At 41.3% G+C, this 20993-nt stretch overlaps 1 protein-coding gene and 1 long non-coding RNA gene across 3 annotated transcripts; both read left to right on the top strand.

The window, feature by feature from the left end:
• Nucleotides 1–773: 773 nt before the first annotated feature.
• LOC111972201 (RING finger protein 11-like) lies at nucleotides 774–20599 on the top strand. 2 transcript variants are annotated; one of them, XM_023999113.2, is made up of 3 exons: nucleotides 774–1297; nucleotides 14174–14337; nucleotides 14768–20599. In XM_023999113.2, the coding sequence occupies exons 1-3, from the start codon at nucleotides 1175–1177 to the stop codon at nucleotides 14937–14939; spliced, it is 459 nt and encodes a 152-aa protein (XP_023854881.1). In that variant the 5' UTR covers nucleotides 774–1174; the 3' UTR covers nucleotides 14940–20599. The 2 variants fall into 2 exon arrangements, with proteins under 2 accessions (XP_023854881.1, XP_023854882.1); XM_023999114.2 differs by lacking the exon at nucleotides 14768–20599 and adding an exon at nucleotides 14446–14737.
• Nucleotides 7282–8980, top strand: LOC139028522 (uncharacterized). The gene is made up of 2 exons (XR_011480768.1): nucleotides 7282–7483; nucleotides 8730–8980. It is a non-coding gene; the product is annotated as an uncharacterized lncRNA (long non-coding RNA).
• Nucleotides 20600–20993: the final 394 nt, after the last annotated feature.

Raw genomic sequence — 20993 nt, 5'->3', positions numbered from 1 at the left:
CAAATATAGAGATTATCTTAGTTTGGGATGTTCTAATGATTAGGTCAGACATTTTCTTGTTTTGTTCCATTTTCTTTGTTTGTACTATTTATGTCAGTAAATTCAATCTTATTGTCTCTGTGATGAGGTCAGAATATGATATTGGGCATGGCTACTGAGCAGATTGACATTCCTGGACCTGTACATACTAAATGTTTGTTTTGTAATTTAAGATTAAAATATGAAATAAGTAACTGAAATTAGGTCTGGTTAGTTTTTTTACTCTTGTACGACCCCATTTGCTTTTGGATAACTGGATGAACTGCACTCCGAACACCAAGCTGTTGTCTGGATTTCAAATGTACTATTGTTTGTGATAGTCCATAATTTTGTCTTTCATGTAATGGTGTCAAGTCAAAACTGCCATACTAGGCAGCCACTACCACTATTACTACTACTAGGCAGCCACTACCACTATTACTACTACTACTACTACTACTACTACCACTACTACGCAGTTCAGTTGAATGTGGCTTATACAGAACATGTCGTGGATGGTTCCTGTCTGCCTGTTTTTTTCGTTCCTTGATACTGTTACATTGCAGACGCAGTTATGCTGAAGAAAACTGCCATCAAACAACTATCTGTACTTAGCTACATACTTGTCAAATTGTAATTCAACACAATTTTAACACACAGCAATATTATTTTAACAACCATCTGATTGGTGGGATGGTGGAGTAGCTTGCTTAATATAGATCGCAGTTGATTGGTCCATGCATCAAGGGGCGGTGTTTCATGTTCTATGGGCTGGAAAGCCCCTTTCAGAGGGTCTTCAAATCTAATAAGGAAATTTTGTTTGTAGAACATGAATGATTAAGTTTGTTGAACTTGAGCATAGGCGTTGTGAGAGTTCTAGCTAATGAATAGCCTAACTTAGCAGGCGTAAAATAAACAAACAATCTTAATCATATTTAGATGGTCGTCCGCGCCAGGGTATCAATCAGCTAGCCTGGCTCTTTGTGTGCGCATGTTTTGTTTGTGTTGAACAGTTCTCGTGGCTTGTTAGATGATTTGCAATGTGTTAATGTCAATAAGATTATAGTGCATACGGTGCTTATTTTTACTGAAAGGTTAGGGAAAGTGGCCTCTAGACGTTGCAAAGTGACAAATACATAAGGAGTTTGAAGAGGAGATGGGAAATTGTCTAAAATCTCCAACCTCGGATGACATTTCCTTGCTTCAAGAATCACAATCGGATAGAGCTAGTTATGGTGACGGGGCAGATACAGACCAGGAACCACCGCCACCATACCAGGTAGGTCACCCGAATTAGCCAGCGACGTTAGTTAATAATGTAACGTTAGCTACAGTACTGGTTTGCTTGCTTGCTAGTTAGGGCAGCTATTTTTTCAAGGTTCGACATGCAAAGGAACGTGGCGCTTGCAGCTGGCTACCGAAGTAAATACAAATAACATGCTATAGCTTGCCAGCCAGTTATGTTTTTCAGATGTTCATGTAAACAAACAGTCATAATCAGCTGACTTTGGGAGATATGGCAGGTATATACAGCTTTACATTGTTTATCAATGCTGCACAAAGCCATCAACTAGCTGTCCTATTGCAGTGTCATCGTTCTTGTTATATTTCTACAGGGATAGAGTGTCATAAATTGACTGTTGCTGCAGCCTTTATTTTTATCAGACCATCATGTCGTCCTCCATTAGAGAGCGTCATCGTGATCTCATAGTACTGACCCAAAGGTGCTCATGCAATGCAAAGTTATCTAGTAATGAATTTTATGAAAACAGGATAGTATTCATACACTACAGCAAAAAGAGACCGGAGCTGCTCATACTGCTGGAATGCAGTTTAAGTGTTGAGGGAGAGACAAGACAAAGGCAGGCTTTTTTTTGTATATATTTTGTTGTTGCTCAAGGGAGAGTAACAATATACCAGATATAGACCTAGACCAAAAACTACAGAAGCTCCCACCTTTGCTTTTGGCACATTTTAAGAGAGATGAAATCAAAAGTAGAATGATCATCAGAACCTGTAAGCTTCCTGGTACAGGCAATGGCAACAGCCTACATTGGAGAACACAGATTGAACTATTATGCCAATGAGAAAACAGCACAGTCTTGGTGCTCCCTCATCTTTTTGTGACAATATTTTCCATACCCAAATCTTGATTCCTTTTCTGTAATTCGGWCCTGTTATGTTAGACTTTAGCTGGGAAGGAATGAGTGCCAGCAGGTTAATGCCCCATCTAAAATGAGAAGATAAACAGGTTATGCACAGAACTTGAGAACTGGAGGCCCCCCTATCTGAACCCTTCCAGTAAAGCTCTCCAATGTCCCCGTGGCTGACACGGGCAATGGCTTGCCTTACCAGACTATTACAAGACTGTACGACACACATACGGTAAAAGATGATATAAAGTCAAATCATACACAGATTGCATGATGATGCGTACCTACTCCCAACCCTGTTCAATAATCCACAATCCTACATTTAGAATATCTCTTTGTTCTTTAAAAATTGACATTCCAAACAACTTACCATCCAACAGGTAGAACTAACGGCTCACACACATCGCACCGAATGTGGAGCTAGCATTCGTCTGCCAATCTTTCAGCACGCTGTGTTTTAGGGACAACCTGCTGTAGACATCTGACTTCTGACATTTTTCACCTGATTATACATGTAAAATCGTCGCACACACTGTTTGCACATTACATTGAGGTGCWAAGTACTCTCGGTCAGCAAATGCTATTGGTGTGTCTGAGCCCAAAAGTTGACTTCCTATGTCAACGTTATAAGGGAGTACAGAACCTAATAAAAAATTACTTCTTTATGTCACCAAAATGCAAAGACCTACAATAACCATGAGACTACTTACAAGCCAGGGAATACAGCCTCTTAACCAGTGGYATCTGTCCAGATTAGACTTTATACTAATACAATAGTAAACAAGCAAAATAAATTACACTACGTAGCACAGAAATGCAGATTTACACAAACCCCAGATCCTGTGTTTTTCTGATGGAAACCACCAGCAGCCACTCTCTTTTTCTCATGATTTCTGTGTTTACTTGAGTCCCTTGGGTCCAGGATCAGGAATTAATGAAAAGGGGCTGGAATTCAACAGTCTGGAGCTGTTTTCCTGTAACAGATTGGCAGGCAGCGTTGTGCAATATCCTGGTTATATAGCTGAGGCACTTGTTGGATTTTTCAAAATTAAGAAGCTTGTTTGAACCTAGGGTTGGGCGATATCTCAATTATTTATTTAACTTATGGGCGATTCACAATATCAAAAAATKTAAAAAATATTTTCGAATTAAGCTTGGTTAACAAATTAAGGTCAAATACACTGCATTTCAAACAGTCAGCAATAATTGAATGAATTCAGGGTTTGTGAATTCATACCTAGGCTAAATATAAGCCTTCCACCACTATGAGACCCACTAAATAATTTAATTATTTCATCAAAAATAGTTTTACCWGTTTTTTTGCTATAATCACTCTATGAAAATGCCTTTTTGTTACAAATTTAACCAGAACCATGCATAATGCACATTCACTAATAATGACAAACTTCTTATAGCAGATATATTATAGAAAATTAACACAGATCTCATAAACAATCTCTCACGCAACGACCTATGTGCTAGTGAGTAGCCAGCTAATCTTTATATTTAAAGTTTAGCCAACTTGGATCTATTTGCTAGCTAACGAGGTAGAACACAGTTGAATTGTTATACACACCCTTCTGTCCGTCTCCAACTGTTTGAACAGCATGCTAGCCTGTCCACTTCTTCAGATGATGAAATCAAGTGGCCTACCTTATTTCTCAGAATGAGAACGAGTTGCCTATTCCTTATAGTGTTTTATGCTTATTGTACATTTATAAAAGAACAGAGAGCTAGTATAACAGTCTTTGTCGAAAATGCTGCTAGCGGTACATGGTACCTCAATACCACGACGGAGACAAACTGAACATTCATTTTCGAGATTCAATGTTCATTGATACTCCCCTTTTAGTAGTGTCTGCTCTGCGTGCAATTTGAGGAGTTGAAACATAACCTTTCTAACAATATTCATTTGAACATCTCTATTACAGTAAAATAATGTCTCAATGTCTTTCGGTGTTTATATGACCGATTCTGTTGGCCCAAACCTCAAATGCAAATAGCGAGTTGAAACCGCTTGTTGGAGAGGAAGTAGTGATCTCTCATCTTTGTTGTTGTGAGTGGCAGAGGGAGGGTYTTGAGGGGTGTGTGTGAATGGGATGGTGCACATAGCCAGAGAGGAATAGGCGAAGCGAGAGGTTTCACTCTCGCCAAAATCTGTCCAAAATAACCCCAATGTATTTCAGTGGACCTAAGCTTGTTTTGGACCTTWTTTTGGACCTAAGCTTGTTGCCTGCCTTCCCRCCGTTGGGACAACAACCCCCATTGTTAGGGCGTAGACATGAGCATCTCGTTATTATATACTGATCTCTGGTGTAAATGGGAAGGTGCACACAGCACAGAAGGAGCAAAGCAGATGAGACGACATAAGAACAAGCGGACATAAATGCTCATAAAAACATACAAAAATAAATAGATTCTTGCTATACAGGTTTTTGTAATATCGCGCAAAAACATACATTTSAATATTTTCTATATATCATCCAGCCCTATTTGAACCACGGCTTGAACAAAGGATGGCCAGAGACCTTCTTTAGAGTATGCATCATTTCCAATCTAGATGCTTGCCTTGGGTGCTCGCCGGACATATTCAATCTCTCCCTATCCCAGTCTGCTGTCCCCACATGCTTCAAGATGKCCACCATTGTTCCTGTACCCAAGAATGCAAAGGTAACTGAACTAAATGACTAACGCCCCGTAGCATTCACTTCTGTCATCATGAAGTGCTTTGAGAGACTAGTCAAGGATCATATCACCTCCACCTTACCTGTTACCCTAGACCCACTTCAATTTGCTTACAGCCCCAATAGSWTCACAGACGATGCAATCGTCATCACACTGCGCACTGCCATATCCCATCTGGACAAGAGGAATACGGCAGGTAGCCTAGTGGTTAGAGCGTTGGGCCAGTAACCGAAAAGTTGCTAGATCGAGTMCCTGAGCTGACAAGGTAAAAATCTGTCGTTCTGCCCCAGAACAAGGCAGTTAACCCACTGTTCCTAGGCCGTCGTTGTAAATAARAATTTGTTCTTAACTGACTTGCCTAGTTAAATAAAGGTTAAATAMATTTAATTWAAAAATAATACCTAATATAAGAATKCTGTTCATTGACTATAGCTCAGCATTCAACACCATAGTTCCCTCCAAGCTCATCATTAAGCTTGAGGCCCTGGATCTCAACCCCGCCCTGTCCAATTGGGTCCTGGACTTCCTGACGGACCAACCCCAGGTGGGGATGGTAGGAAACAACACCTCCACTTCGCTGATCCTCAACACTGGGGCCCCACAAGGGTGTGTGCTCAGCCCCCTCCTGTACTCCCTGTTCACCCATGACTGTGTGGCCAAGCACGCCTCCAACTCAATCGTCAAGTTTGCAGACGACACAACAGTAGTAGGCTTGATTACCAACAACGACGAGACCGTCTACAGGGAGGAGGTKAGGGCACTCGGACTGTGGTGTCAGGAAAGTAACCYCTCACTCAACGTCAACAAAACAAAGGAAATTTGGCTTGTCACCAAAAACATTCACAAACTTTTACAGATGCACAATTGAGAGCATCCTGTCGGGCTGTATCACCGTCTGGTACAGCAACTGCACCGCCCATAACCGCAGGGCTCTCCAGAGGGTGGTGCGGTCTGCAAAACGCATCACCCTGGGGAACTACCTACCCTCCAGGACACCTACACAACAACACCYGATGTCACAGGAAGGCCAGAAAGATAATCAAGAACAACAACCACCCAAGCCACTGCCTGTTCACCCCRCTAYCATCYAGAAGGCGAGGTCAGTGCAGGTGCATCAAATCTGGGACCGAGAGAATGAAAAACAGCTTCTATCTAAAGGCCATCAGACTGTTACAGACATCACTAGCACAAAGAGGCTGCTGCCTACATACAGACTTGAAATCATTGGCCACTTTAATAAATGCAACTCTAGTCACTTTAATAATATTTACATATCTTGCATTACTCATCTCATATGTATATACTGTATTCTATACTATCTATTGCATCTTAGCCTATGCCGCTCTGTCATTGCTCATCCATATATTTATATTCTTATTCCTTTACTTAGATTTGTGTGTATTTGTTGTGGAATTGTTAGATATTACTTGTTAGATATTGCTGCACTGTCGGAACTAGAAGCACAAGCATTTCGTTTCACTCGCAATACCATCTGCTGACCATGTGTATGTGATCAATGAGATTTGATTTTAAGCATTTTCGATTGTGTTTTCTTCTCTTCAACAGAGACCTGTCCATGCTTGGTATGTTAGGACAGCCTTGGAGCTGCACGTCTCTTGGCTATTTTCATTAAACTACTGCACAATTTCTCTAAGTTACAAATGCAAATATCTATAATCATCATCATGAGCCTTTACAACTTTTTTCCCTCAGATTTCATGCAGAAATGATTTATTTAGGGAATAAATACCATTGGACTCCTACAGTTCTCAGCCCAGCAGTGAGGCTGTTAACACCAAAAACAGTTGTATTTTCTTCGTGGTAAATAATACTGTTATAAACAAGACTGACACATCCACCTTGAATACTAGCTCAAATTAAATGTTTATTGAGGAATTGTGGTTCTGTAATCACCCTCTACTTCATCGTGCGCTGAGGAGGAAGGCTCCCCTGCTATGTGCTATGTTACTCTGCGGTCTGTTGTGGGAGGGAGGGAGGGAGGGTTGTGCAAAGTGAGTGGTAATTTGGAAAGCAGCTGGCGAGTGTGCTGACTCATCGCTGTCTGACTCGGCCAGTGGAGAGGGTGATAGGATTGGGCCAGAGTGAAAAGCAGGTCCCATCACTGTAGCTACAGTCATCAGGCTCCCTGGCATGACTAATCCGTGGGGCTTTTTCCCTCACCCAATGACAGAGCAGAGGCCCTGTTTTATTAATCATATTCAGTCTAGCACAAAGGCCATTATCCTGTTGTCAGTGTTTTATGGTCAGACCTCATTGGCTCGAACATCTTGCAGACATTATAAGGCTGCCTGCCTGTCTCTGCCTTTGTATGCCAAGGCTGGAGGCAAGAGAATGATCTAAGACTCACCAGCAGCGTGTGCTGCCCTGGACTGAGAACTAACACTAAATCTCCCCTCAAAGGTGTCATGAGGCCTGGAGGGAACGGAGGAAAAAGCAGTWGAGGCAAAAGGAGGAGAGAACATGTATCACAGACACTTCTCTGGTGATTGGAAGTCTTGTCAGCGTTTGCTTTGAGCCGGCGAGCTCAGTTCGGACTGTGAAGAGGAAGTTTGCTCTGGAGGGGCCGTCTAATGAGCTGTCAGACCTGCTGCAGGAGGGAGAGAAAGGTGTGAGAGTTAGGGGAGAGGGAATAGAAAGGAATGAAAATAGCGAAAACAAAGCTTTGAGCGGGATAGATGCAGACTTCACAATGTCTAAGGTGCTCACCTTCACACAAATGTAACAAGGGTGAAAGGAAAATGTACAATTCATGATTTAAAATGCATACCCAAGGTCATAATTCCTTACCAGAGAATTCCCCAGATGTGTTTTTGTGTGGCGCTGCTCTGTTGTGGCGCCGGAGGGGATGGCTGCTGTTTTACGGGCTCCTAACCAACTGTGCTAAAATTGTATTTATTATTATAATTTTTTGGGGCATTGTTTGTAACTTATTTTGTCCATAATGTTGCTGCTACCATCTCTTTTGACCGAAAAGAGCTTCTGGACATCAGAACAGCGACTACTCGCCTCGAACTGGAACTGGACAAAGATTTTTCTTTAACGAGTCCGACGCGCAGGATATACTGCTTTCTCGAGACCAGGCCCATATTCCCGTCATTTGCTTGAGGAAAAGACAGAGAAAAAGGGGGCGGAGGTCGGGGTGCCTTGTGAGAATTGGTAGGCGAGTGAGTAAACCTCCCACTACCATCCGTACTACGTCAAGTTTATTTTCCAATGATTGCACGATCTACGATTAAGACTATCCTACCAACGGGACATTTAAAAACTGTAATATTTTATGTTTCGTCGTGGCTGAACGACGACACGTATAATATAAGACGAGGGKGGTGTCTATTTGTCAATAACAGCTGATGCGCGATGTCCAGGACCTATATACTAGGCGGTGTCAGAGGAAGGCCCAAAAAATTGTCATAGTCATAGACTGTTTTCTCTGCTACTGCACGGCACGCTGTACCGGAGCGCTAAGTCTAGGACCAAAAGGCTCCTTAACCCACAAGCCATAAGACTGCTGAACAATTAATCAAATGGCCACCCGGACTATTTACATTGACCCCCCCCCTTTGTTTTTACACTGCTGCTGTTTGTTGTATATGCAGTCACTTTACCCCTACCTACATGTACAAATTACCTCGACTGGCCTGTACCGATGCACATTGACTCGGTACCGGTACCCCCTGTAGCTTCGTTATTAGAATTTTTTTACTTGAGTTTATTTAGTAAATATTTTCTTAACTCTATTTCTTGAACTGCATTGTTGGTTAAGGGCTTGTAACTAAGCATTTCACGGTAAGGTCTACCTACACCTGTTGTATTCGGCGCATGTGACAAATTAMATTTTATTTATTTTGTTAGATGGCTCGCCGGCAGATCCTTGGTCTCCCACTCCCACAATGAACCAGTTGTCTAGCCTCACCTGACCTGGCTGTGCTTCCATGGAAATGGTTGAGGATAGGAGATGAAAAGGAATCTTCCTATATGCTTTCAAGTGTTCATAGATGTACAATATTAGAGTTACTGTACTCGTTTTCGTGTTGTACCGCACTGTCTTACACAGGGTGTTCTGTCTGTAACATTGCTGATTTGCAATAAAGTATCCAATTGTGTATTTTTATGATAAAATGTTTATCCCAGGCTCTGGTAACTGGGAATAGTTTTCTACCAGTGGAAATACTAAATGATATGATTCATGCTTCAAGAGAAACAACCCTCAAATGATACTGTATAGGCAAAATGTTCTTATCGTTCTCCAAGTATGAACACAATGTGGGATATGTTCCCTCAAAAATATGAGAGTCATTGTGGCATAAACAATATATTTAACTGTGATGTTTTTTTTTTACTGTGTACATTTTTCAAAGTAGTCATAGAGTTGTGTGGTTGGGTAAGCTTTGAAATCAATATTTTTTGTTTGGCATACATTTTAAAGTGAAAAATCGGAGTCTCAGCAAAATTCCATAAAYGTGGAGTTGCCCACAAACAGGATGTTGTCAGCAAGGCCAGCCTCGATCAACATGGGGCCAGCCAGTGGATTGTGTTTACAGTTCCTGTTTGAGAGATCCCCAGAGCCCTATACTACCAATCATGTTTGAAGAGTTAGCGAGGTTACTTTGGTCAACTCAGGATAACCAGTGCCACAAAGGTGGCTCACCTTTTAGCCAGGTACATTTCTATAGCAACGAATCCTTCAGAACTAACCTGCTCCGGAGCAGGCTAACTCTATTTATCCACAATGAAGTGTCACAGCCACGAGTTGAGGACCAATGAAATCAGATACCCTCCCTCTCAGAAAGGTTTGAGGAAGATGATGGATTACCTTTTTTATGTTTTATAAAAAATAAAAACAAGTATTTTGTTAAAATGCCTATCACATTACACATTTAGTAATGACAGGCTTTGATTGGCTGTTAAATCTACACTTGCTTGTTTACCGAGAACCCACCATTTCCACCTTCATACCCCCAGCTTCTGTAAGTGCTAGTGATCCAGTAATTTGACATGACTAATCTGACAGTTACAGGTTTTCCTATGAGAAAATGTAACACAACATCCAGTGATGTTTTTGTCCCGTTGTGTCCCTATACGCTACGAGGGTGTAGAGTACATTTAGTGTTTTTAAATTCTTCCTCAGGAACCTCCTGAAGATTTGTTTGTTGTGAAAGCAGCATATTTTCATCACTGATGGCATTGCTGTTTGAAAACCGTCTGAAGAACAATCTGTGTAATCAGGCTTTCTCTTTATCAAAAGAGGCTTGGATGGCTGCGCTCCAACATTTTATCTGTGGAGCCTGAAGCGTGTGTGTGTGTCACTGTTGCTGTGCATCTCCCGGGCTGTGCTTCAGTGCCAGCCTCTCAGACAAGGCTCAACGGTGTAGCCAGTAGAGCCTGCCATTGTTTGTTCCCTGGAGGAAGCCACTGTGGGAGTGGCAGGGTCCCCGTGGTTACTGGTCTGTGTGGATGTTATGGGCACAGGCCTGGAATTCAGACTGCAGGCTGAGAGAACGCATCTGTATGCCGGTTTGTCTGAGCTGAGGGGTTGGAGAGGATGGTAGGGCTTGGTTTTGTTTTTCTCCTATCTCGCTTTCTCTATCGCTTTATCTCCAGTGAGTTGGTGGGGGAAGGCTGGCAGCCGGTATTGTCTGCTGAGTGCCTGGCTGCCCGGGGCTTGGCAGTGCACATAGAGCTGCTCTGTGGCTCAGCTCTTTCTTTCTTTCTCCCTCTATGAGYGCCCTGTCTGTCTATCTGCTGTTCCCCTTTTCCTCATGCTAACACTTATCTTCAGCTCACCCATTACCCTTAAAGKAAAAMGCCACCCAAAAATTATATTTTGGTATTTGTTTCATTAGTCCATTGTTSATATAGTCCCTAAATGTTTTGCATGTCAGTAATCAAGTTTTCAAGATGTAACTTGAAAGAAATACAGAAATCTGGCCCATATGAGGCATGGCGAACTTCTCACTTACCCTCTTAAAAGACCTTCAATTGAAAAATTTGATATTTGTTTTACTGTTTGTCCATCTTGAGACGCCGTAACAATTTGATTACTGCCCTGGTTTTTAATATCGCCAAGTGCCATGATCACTCGGTCTCATTTTAGTCTTGAGGCACTAAATCGGATAACACTGGCAAGCTTTCTGATTAGGTAATTGAAGGGTGTCCATTCTAGTGACTTTTCGAGTGAAACTGGATAACAGGGATGCCCCAGGACAAAGAGACAGCTGACCGCTGCACTGTTTCCCCTGGGTCCACCRCAACACCCCCAGCAAATCACACAACTTCCACTGCCTTTCCCTAGTCTTCTGAAAAAGATATTCTGACACTTTTTTTGTTTTTTTTATTCGGTCTGCCTGTTTTTGTCACACACAAGTAGAGAGGGACTAGAGAATTTGGGGCTGTGAAAATTCTGATGTCCTGGTCATTTTGTTTGTTAAATGCTGACTCGGTTTTTTTTTAAAGCACAGAGTGACTGTATAAGGTAATGAGGGACTGTGACTGAAATCCCACAGGAACCTTAATCACTCATGTTTCACTTTTGCTTCAGTGCCCAGTGCAAATAACGTAAGACATACATTTTTTGCCTTTACATTTATTAAAACAAAGTTTTAGTTGAACCATTCACATTTGCATACTTGATGTTATGTTTCTGACATTTAGTAAATGTGTGTACAAAGAAAAATCACTTATTTTACACCCAAAGACTCTTTACTGACTGTGATCCAATTTGAGGTGAGCTCGGATGACTACTGTGAGGAAGGTTTCCATGAGACAGCACTTGTGCCTGAAGCCCATTGGTCTGCTGTGATGTCATCTCGGTGTGACTGAGGCAGAGTGGAGATGGCAGGCGTGTTCTGACATGTATTTTCAGCGGTCTCGGCACTGAGGCCACCTGATGAAAGGGCTTAAGCAGATTCCAAGAGGGTTGCATTCTGAGGGCTGAACCTGTTTTGTTGTTTTAAGTACAGCTTTCACCCTGCACTCATTTTTTGCCAAAGTAAGGTGCTTATTTATTTTCGTCATCCAGGTTTTGCTATAAGCCCACAAAGAGTCGAGACTCCCTCCCATCTTTTGGTTACATACAGTACTATGCATGTCCTCACTACTTCATTGCCTCACTTGTATCATTTGTGGCTCAGTGTTGGTTTTGAGTTAGTCTGTAACCTGCTTGTAGCTTCCTGTAAATAGGTGTGGCAGGCAGTTGTGTGAGCTAAACATCTGACTGGACTGGGACTGAGACCGTGAACTGGTCTGAACTCCCGTGTCACAGCCAGACTGACAGAAATAACCCCGGAGAGGACCGATTGGGAAGCACAGGAYTCTACAGACCATGTACTCTCTCTCTTCATGCAGACACACCACAGAGACATACCACATATCATGTACATTATAGCCACTCACATTGAGAAGATTCCCAGATGATACATTTGCTAGGCCTATACCTTTGACGGGTTTTCGTGAACTCCTGACAAATGGACACCATAGAAACCTTGATTCCTATTACGTCATTCTTAAATGCCCCACTTATGTTCAATTAGCGGAACAAACTAAATGGAATGGTATTTGGAAATKAATATAATCTCTCCCAATACTTTTGGGAATAGGATTGTTTTTTTGCTTATTAGGCCTAAACTATGCTGATTATCAGAGGAGATATTGTCACTTTGAAGAACATTTAGGTCTGACTGCAGAGATTAATTTACTTAATTTAAGTGTTTAAAATACTTGCTATGTTAATCTGCAAATGCATGAAATTGAGGTCTTTGACATGCTCGCCATGCCTCTATGAAAAGTTCTGCTGTAACACAGTGTGTCCAAATAAAAAGATCAGTCCGTATTTCTAATGGCTAAGCGGAAAAGGCGATTTCATAACCAGTGTAAGCACTGTGTTTGTAATATTAGATGGTATGTAGGATGAGAACTGGTGAAGTTATGGTTGATTTTGGGAAAAGTTCACCAAGTTTCTGTCAGGATTTGATTATCTAAATAGGGTAATGAACCTTAAGCCCTTTTTTTCTACTTACCCAGATCCCGATGAACTTATGAGTACCATTATGAGTACCATGATTATGTCTCTGCATGTTGTTTTGAAAGAAGGTTGAAGGATGTTTCTGGAGCTGTTGCTAACTAGCGTTAGCACAATGACTGGAAGTCKACAGCAACACTAGCATGCTTGCTGGTAAGCATAAAAAGGGCTTGATTGMCAAAATGATCCAGTATCCCTTTTACAAAATATTCTGCAATATCAAATAGATCATTTAAATGTAAACACTCGTAGCTCAGTGGAGCATGACATGACAACTTTTTAATATCCAGCACATAATGCTCAACCAGTGAAAAATGTCTGGACATTTCTATCCATCGGCTTTCTCTTGAGGTCTCCTCATTATGATTGTGGTGTTGAGCGTTGCCTCTAACATAATTTAGACTCCATGTAAAAAAAACTTTTTGTTTCTCAACCATCCGCCAACACAAAGGTAGAACAGAACAGAGGTGAGAAATGAGAATGAAAATGCATTCTGAATTTTCTCTTCTATATGAATCATGCAGGCTTTGTTGGTCTGACACAGCCAGCTATTTGACTGCATTTTGTCATCTAAATTGTATCAGTGTTGGATATGGGACTATCTTTGACTGCGGGAATGTATGCAAGTGTGCTATACTCTGCTTTTAGTGATTGTAACCCYCACATGGGCTTACGACATTCAGTCTGCATGCTCTAATAGCTTACCTGCTGCCAATCACTCCTGTCAATGGTAACTGATTTCAATAGAATGCTTTGTTTATTGCATTTTCTCAATTACAGCAATTTGAACTGAAAACACCCATGTTCCCTTTTTGTGAAATTGCTCTGACTTGGGAAAGATTGCCACCTACTGGATCTGTCGTTTCAAACCTCCTCTGATATACTTGTTCTAGTTATATTACAGTGATACTCTGACTTCATTCATATCACTTTTAACTTGGTTGTTTGAATGCAAAACAGTGTAATGGCATTGTAATTTATATTTCCAATAAACAAGCTGCTGCTGTTCCAGTAAACCCATTGATGGTGATAACTGTTTTTTTTGTGTGTTTTTTTTTTAATGTCTGGGTTTTCAGTAATTACCCAGGTCTATTCTCAGGCCTACGTCTRGGAATTTCCACACAACTGTTTTGTCGTTCACCACGTAAGCTCTAATGCCTCCTACATATTACTTGGATGTTGTGGTTGGAAAACACCGTCTATTCCACAAGTTATGTATGAAGTCTGAGTTGTCTCTGTTTCTAAGTGCATGTTTCTGTGTGTCTTTGTGGCCATGCAGCAGGAGCTGCCAGTGTACCACCCCACGCCCAGTCAGGCCCGCATGGCCAGCCAGCTGACTGAGGAAGAGCAGGTCCGCATTGCCCAGCGCATTGGCCTCATCCACCACCTCCCCAAGGGAGTGTACGATGCTGGCAGGGACGGCTCCGAAAAGAAAATTAGAGAGTGAGTACCACCGGCACCAGCACTCAAACACAACAACACATCTCCAAGAATTAAGACACTTTATATTTTTTGCCCCCCMCCTTTTCTCCACAATTTCGTGATATCCAGTTGCGATCCAATTACGATCTTGTCTCATCGCTGCAACTCCCCAACGGGCTCGGGAGAGGCGAAGGTCGAGTCATGCGTCCCCTGAAAAATGACCCGCCAAACCGCGCCTCTTAACACCCACCCAAAGACAAAAGTGTTATCATGTTGGATGAATGTGCCTCGTGCTGAATGACAATTGGCATCTGTGCAATCTATGTATGCACATTCATATCACTTACTGGTGCAGAATGTCCATTTGTACTAAATAAATACAAATACTCCATAAGATACAATTTATTTCTCAATCCCACATGATACACATTCTGTCTCCCCATCTGTGCAGGTGTGTGATTTGCATGACGGACTTTGTGTATGGGGATCCCATCCGGTTCCTGCCATGCATGCACATCTACCACATGGACTGTATAGATGACTGGCTGATGCGTTCCTTCACCTGCCCCTCCTGCATGGAGCCAGTGGATGCTGCGCTGCTCTCCTCCTACGAGACCAACTGAGACACAACACCACTCCCCTCACCACCACCCCTGCTCGCTGTTCTGACTTACTCCCTTACTCCACCCATGCTTCCATCTACAGCACCCCCAMAACCAGCAGACAGCACTTCCAACAGCCTGGAGAACCAGGGTTTCTGGGGGCAAGTGAGGGCTGTGTGGTGGTGATGAAGGGTGCTGTGGAGGCCATGGCTAATCCAGAGAGGGGTCCTTTGCTCTGAGCTGGCCAGGTCTGCTGGACAGGAAAGCCCCGACTGGGGAAGGACGTTGGATACTGGTGATAGGGATAAGACCGTCTCGTGTCACCCATCCATCCACACCCAGAATTCCCCTCTCTCTCACTACCACACTGTTGTAGTAAATTCCCTAGAAGGGAGGGGAAGGAAAGCAACAGCTCAAAGCTCTCTCTAGAAATACTGATATCTGCAAATATTTTCTCTCCTCATTGTTTCCAACTCAACATCTGTTCCAGAAGTCGTCTTAAGGGCTCAGTGGATTACATTTACTAACACAGATAAGCAAACAATTAATGCACATGACCACAAGTCAGAGGAACTTGCACTTCTATTCTAGTCTCAGTGGAAGAGTTCAGCATATGCTTACAAATGTTTGAAAATGATTTCAGATTTTCCCCATTATTTAGTATCTACAACATGAAATGTATTTTTCAAACCATTGTAATTGTTTCAGCCCAATGGTAAGGTCTGTTTTCCTGAAGTTGACATTTTATCCTTAATTGGTGAGTTTCTTAGACTAATGATGGATCAGTTAAAAAGTGTTCCTTTTGGATGAAGAGGTTTGGGGTCTGCACTCGATTATTACAAAGGATTAGGCCTGTTAGGGTTTGGTCAAAAGGTGTTATCGATCATAATGCTCCTTAACTGCTCTTGCTTAGCACAGTTCTTAAATTGCACATCAGAAATATTCAACGTTTACTGCACCCAATTCAGCACAAGTGTCTTAATCTTATTACCAAGTACGCCATATGATTTATCATAATGCATACACACTAGAGTCATTGAATTAATTTACATGAATTTAGTCACATGCCCTAGAGCAGTGGTCACCAACCTGTCTATCGCCATCGACTGGTCGATCTCCAAGCATTCCTAGTCCATCACCAAGCATTTCTGTAAAAAAAAACAACGATAAAGTCTTGCGTTCATAATTTTTTTATTTGTTTTGCGCTGTTGGTGGTAGGTGCACTTGATTCAGCAACCCAGGAAGGCAAAGTGTTCCCCTTTTGAACCAGTTCATGTGTCTGAAGGTAGAACTCTGCCTACCCGGCAGGCCCATAGAGCAAATCAACAGTGCACCTATAAGCCTAACGCTGGCCAATCAAATGGCTCAGATAACCGTGTCTGCACAGTTTCCTCGAGCCATAGACTGTAARAAGACGCATCGAATGCACAGCAAAGTCAATACTGTAAGATTTCAATACGTTTAAAACCATGACCTAGAGAGAGACTCAACGAATACAGCAAAGAGCTGCARTTTTTATGAGTAAGTTCATGTTTAAGGTGTTATTCAGCACTGTCAACACGATGATCAACACTTTTAGAAGCCATAAAATGCACATTCTCCCTACTTCCACTCAAGCTACACCCAGCACTGYAGCTGCAATGAATGAGTAGCAAAGGGATCCAATAAGCTTGCRTTGTTATTATTAGCGGCTTGTCTTTTTTAATATCAAGGAATATTTCACTTTCTCTGGTCATTGGAGTAACAACATTAATTGGAGCATGAGGCAGAAATAATGCAGTGCGACTTGAGTTTTGCCATCAGCTGGAAGACTGTCCCCTTTTCTAAGCGGGGAGATGGTTAGTTGGGTGAGAGGCAGCATCACCRCTGCKCCCTCTTTTTCCCTCAGACTGACCATCAGATGCAGTCCATCAGTCCAGTAAAAAATTCAATAAAGAAAAATAAGCTGTGCCTCACAAGTAATACAACAAATGATCTATTACCAGTGCGATCATATACCAACATGTTTGAAAAAATATTATTTCTAAATGGTCTGAGAAGAACAACATTGGCAGGGCAATTTAAGCATAGCCAATATGCAGTGGTAATATATTAGGCCTATAGCCTACTGCACAAACCTCATTGCTACAGAACTGTTTTTAATTGGTTAATGTTGCTTAGGTTTTTTAAGTCATGTAATAAAAAATATAAAAAATCTGAGCGGTAGATCTTGGCTTGCATTTTGACTCGGTGATCTTGACTCAGAAAAGGTTGGTGGCCACACTGCCCTAGAGTTTATTTCTTAGTTCAGCATATGAGCCATTACATTGTTGTGCAAGGGGTTTGGATGTGAGGGTGCTAACCAATCTAACCACCTTAGATTTTTGTAGGTAGTCATCTGTCTGAGCACGTGCATTTAAAAAAAATCCTACTTATAAATAATGTTTTCATAATTAAAAATAGAAAATATCCCTTGTGTATTATCATAACCTGTTAACAATTGTTCAATCAGCACAGTTGGCTATAGCAAAAAGTTCAAATAATGGGTATGGTTTTGGTCATAATTATGTTGCTGTATTTTGACTGGCAAAAATTTAATTGAATGTATATTGGGAAAAAATWGTGTACGTTTTTCCAAAATGGGGGCAGGTAGCTCACATGAAGTGATCATTATGATTTAATAAGAAAGTATTTAAGAWGTACTTTGTTAAAGACTACCCCTAAAAAGCAACTTCTTGTTTTGAAAATGGCCTATGTGATATGAGTCAGAAACATTTATTCTAGTGTCAAAATTGACTACAAAGTGTAAATAAGATAATTTTGGTCATGAAGTCGGTCTCGTCCAAAAACTGAGATTTGTGAGATGATAGGAAAAAATGGTATGTCATGGATTGAAGGGTACTGTAACCTTTTTCCATGGGTTGGATTTATTTTTAAGCCTGTCCACAGCTGGCCACCAAAGTAATCATAATTTCTGAGCACAGCTACATGCAAAAGGAAGTTGCCGCCACTATTTTGACATAGTTTCCTGTCCTAGAAAGGAAATGCATATTTAGGTTCCACCTACGAAGAATGACGAAAGCTATTTATACCTATTCACAAATTGGGTCTGGGAATTTCCACAGAGTTGATAAACGTCAACAAATGAGGCACTGACAGTGTAAGTAGCTAGCATGCTAACCTTATGTAGCTAGCTAGCTATCTTGCAAACCTTATCTAGCTAGCTAATGTTATATGTTGCTGTTTTTGTTTTTACTACATGGTATTCAAAAGCCAGCTTGGCTGTATGGCTGGTTCTGGAGCTGAATTTGTCATAAGCATTGATTTAGGGGAACCAAAGTCACAGATGGAAACCACTGGCCTATCTTTGACTTTGCCATCAATTGTTATCTCTGGGCATTTTCCATAAATTGTGGCCTTGAATTTGGGATAGAAATATTTAGAAAGAGTAAGATGAAGCTCTGGTAATATGGATAACTATTGAAATATGATATGCGTTTTTTTTTACATTGTAATGGACACGGTGCAACCTTTGGTAGCAAGATTGCTGGAAGGCTTCAGCTGCAGTACAGCAAAGCCAAGTCAGCCCGTGCTCATGGTTCTCACAGTGGARGTGAAATGATAGACTACAATAACTATGATCATGCACGCCTCAAATGACATGTAATTATAGTAGTGAAGSCATTCATCTTGGGGAGACTGGGGCAGCGGGTTTTCAAAATGCTTTTATACCATTTATAAAATGGTCATATATATATTTTTTTTAATACAGTCTAAAAAAAATAAGGGAAAATTKACAAATTATCCAATGGATTATGATCATTTTCTGGTCAAAAAAGGGGAGGTGCAAAATATAAGTKTGCACCCCCTATTTTAATTTGCTCCATGTCTCAGGCTCTTTGGCTCATCTCAGTTGCGAAGAGAAATAACTTTGCAGTTGTTTCTGATTAATAAACAATGCCATAMTGGTGGGTTGTAAYWTTCAAATAGAACCCAGTGCTGAAATCATTTGTATGTCATATCAGAGGGAAAGACACTGCATTCACAGATTTGCACATAGTGGGCAGTTTGGATTTGTCACTTCAAGCCCAAATATATTGAACTTTGACTAAAACAATTACTTTAATGGCTTAAATTGTTGTGCAACATAATGGGTAAGCTCTGGCTTTAAAAAGTGGATTTCTACTGGTGTGGGCATTTTAAAATCAGCTATACATTTTAGAAATGTATATAAATATTGAAAGAGTTTGAGACAACTAAAAGATGTGCAACATGAAAATATTGTCCCATTTACATTGTGTTATTGATCGACGGTCCMTAACTGTCCACCGAGATAGGCTATCCAAAGTCAAACCAACTTTGCCAGGGTCACACACCAGCTGGCTGAAGCTAAATGATTTGGCTAACTCTTCCCACCTGCGAACACACACGAGATACCATATCAAACCGAACCCGAAACCAACTCGCGTTTGAGTTCACTCATGGTCGCWAGCATTTCTTAATGAACCAAATCTCAAACGAGGCCAAATCAGGAAGTGCAGTTGCCTTTTAAATTTAAACCTCTTAAAACTTTATATTTTCTCATAGTTGGGGGAAAAATATGCCCATTTCCACTATCTTCTTAATCACTGGTAGTATTTTGAAAAGGGGTACATTATATATTTCACAGAGGAAGTAGTAACTTGTTATCACTGTTTTCCCCTCATCCCAGACAATAAGGGAGTTCTATTAACCTAAGCTGCGGAGCACCGGTCTATGGCCMGTGACAAGAACGGGCGAAAGTGGTGAGGGAGGAGCTCCCTTCTCAAATTGAACAGTAATCTGCGCTGCTCGGTCATGATGTCAWCAAGGCACCATGGTGCACCGTCCAAAAACGTACATCTCTTTTCCATAAAATATATAACGTTTTATCTGCCTTCATTTGCAAGGCAGATAAAGCATTTTTATCAACAGCAATCACCTTTGCATGTGAATAGACAGAGTCCTACTCATTGCGCCACGTGCTTAATCTAGCCTAGGTTACGGCGCTTTTGTTTTGAGCCGAYTTCGCCGTTGGCTTTGAAAGGGGTCACKTGGTTTGGAACCGGGACGKAGCCCGGTTCCAAAACAAATGCAATCACTTTTCAGCCGGTGCAAACTCCTCTCACTGGGGTAACACAGGCCAGATAATCAAATCCCCTCATTAAACTCACCACTGCTRGCTCTCATTGGCATTAAAAAGTGTTAGTCACATTTGTAAGGTATGCCCTTTGCACGTAAGGCGACATAATGATACAGATGAAAACATGCCTTGAGTGATCATAATGGTTGTGGGGGTATGTGGAGCTTCATTACCTTAGATCTTATGAGAGAGTTATTGACTGGCTCCCAGGCTGGCATGGGACSAACACTAGCTGAAAAAGATGAGATGCCTGAAAATGGAGCCCAGACATAGCCTAGGAAGGGCCTGGTTGCTGCCCATGAGTTTTGAGGAYGCTAGAGATTGTTGAAATCCTGAAAGATGAAGCAACAATGTGATAGTGTACTTCAAATTATCCACAGCCCCCAACAGCATAAATTACAGGAATGCACTGCAAGACTGGGCAGATATATGTAAGGTATGTGTGTTTGTATGGGTGCCTGTAAGAATTGTCTTTGTAAAGTATACATATGCATATGATATGTACTACATGCAAATAATAAATGGAAACTATGCTATGGAACATGTTTGCATATGTGATTTATTTAATGGTGTCTTAAGGTTACCGGCAGGCCAATTCTGATATTTTTTCCACTAATTGGTCTTTTGATTTTGGTTTGCAAACACTCGAGACACAAGCAATTTGTGTTGTTTATACAAATGTACTCCTTACATTTCCGGAATTAACAATCCAACAGTTGCACATTTTGAACTTGTAATTGAAAGTATGTCCAGTAGAGGGAAGTCACATTAATAATAAACTTGCCTCCATGGTCAGAACACATTGTATTTCCAATAGAGTATAAGAATCAATCTGCAGAATAGAAAAACAACATTCACAATTGCTTTACACATAAGACATTGACCTATTTATTCACTGCAGCCTATAACCCAACTCAAGGTGTCATAAAAAAATG

Source organism: Salvelinus sp. IW2-2015, linkage group LG13, assembly GCF_002910315.2.
Source record: "Salvelinus sp. IW2-2015 linkage group LG13, ASM291031v2, whole genome shotgun sequence".
Taxonomy (NCBI): domain Eukaryota; kingdom Metazoa; phylum Chordata; class Actinopteri; order Salmoniformes; family Salmonidae; genus Salvelinus; species Salvelinus sp. IW2-2015.
Note: the sequence above shows the minus strand (reverse complement) of the source record. Positions and strands in the feature narration are given on the sequence as shown.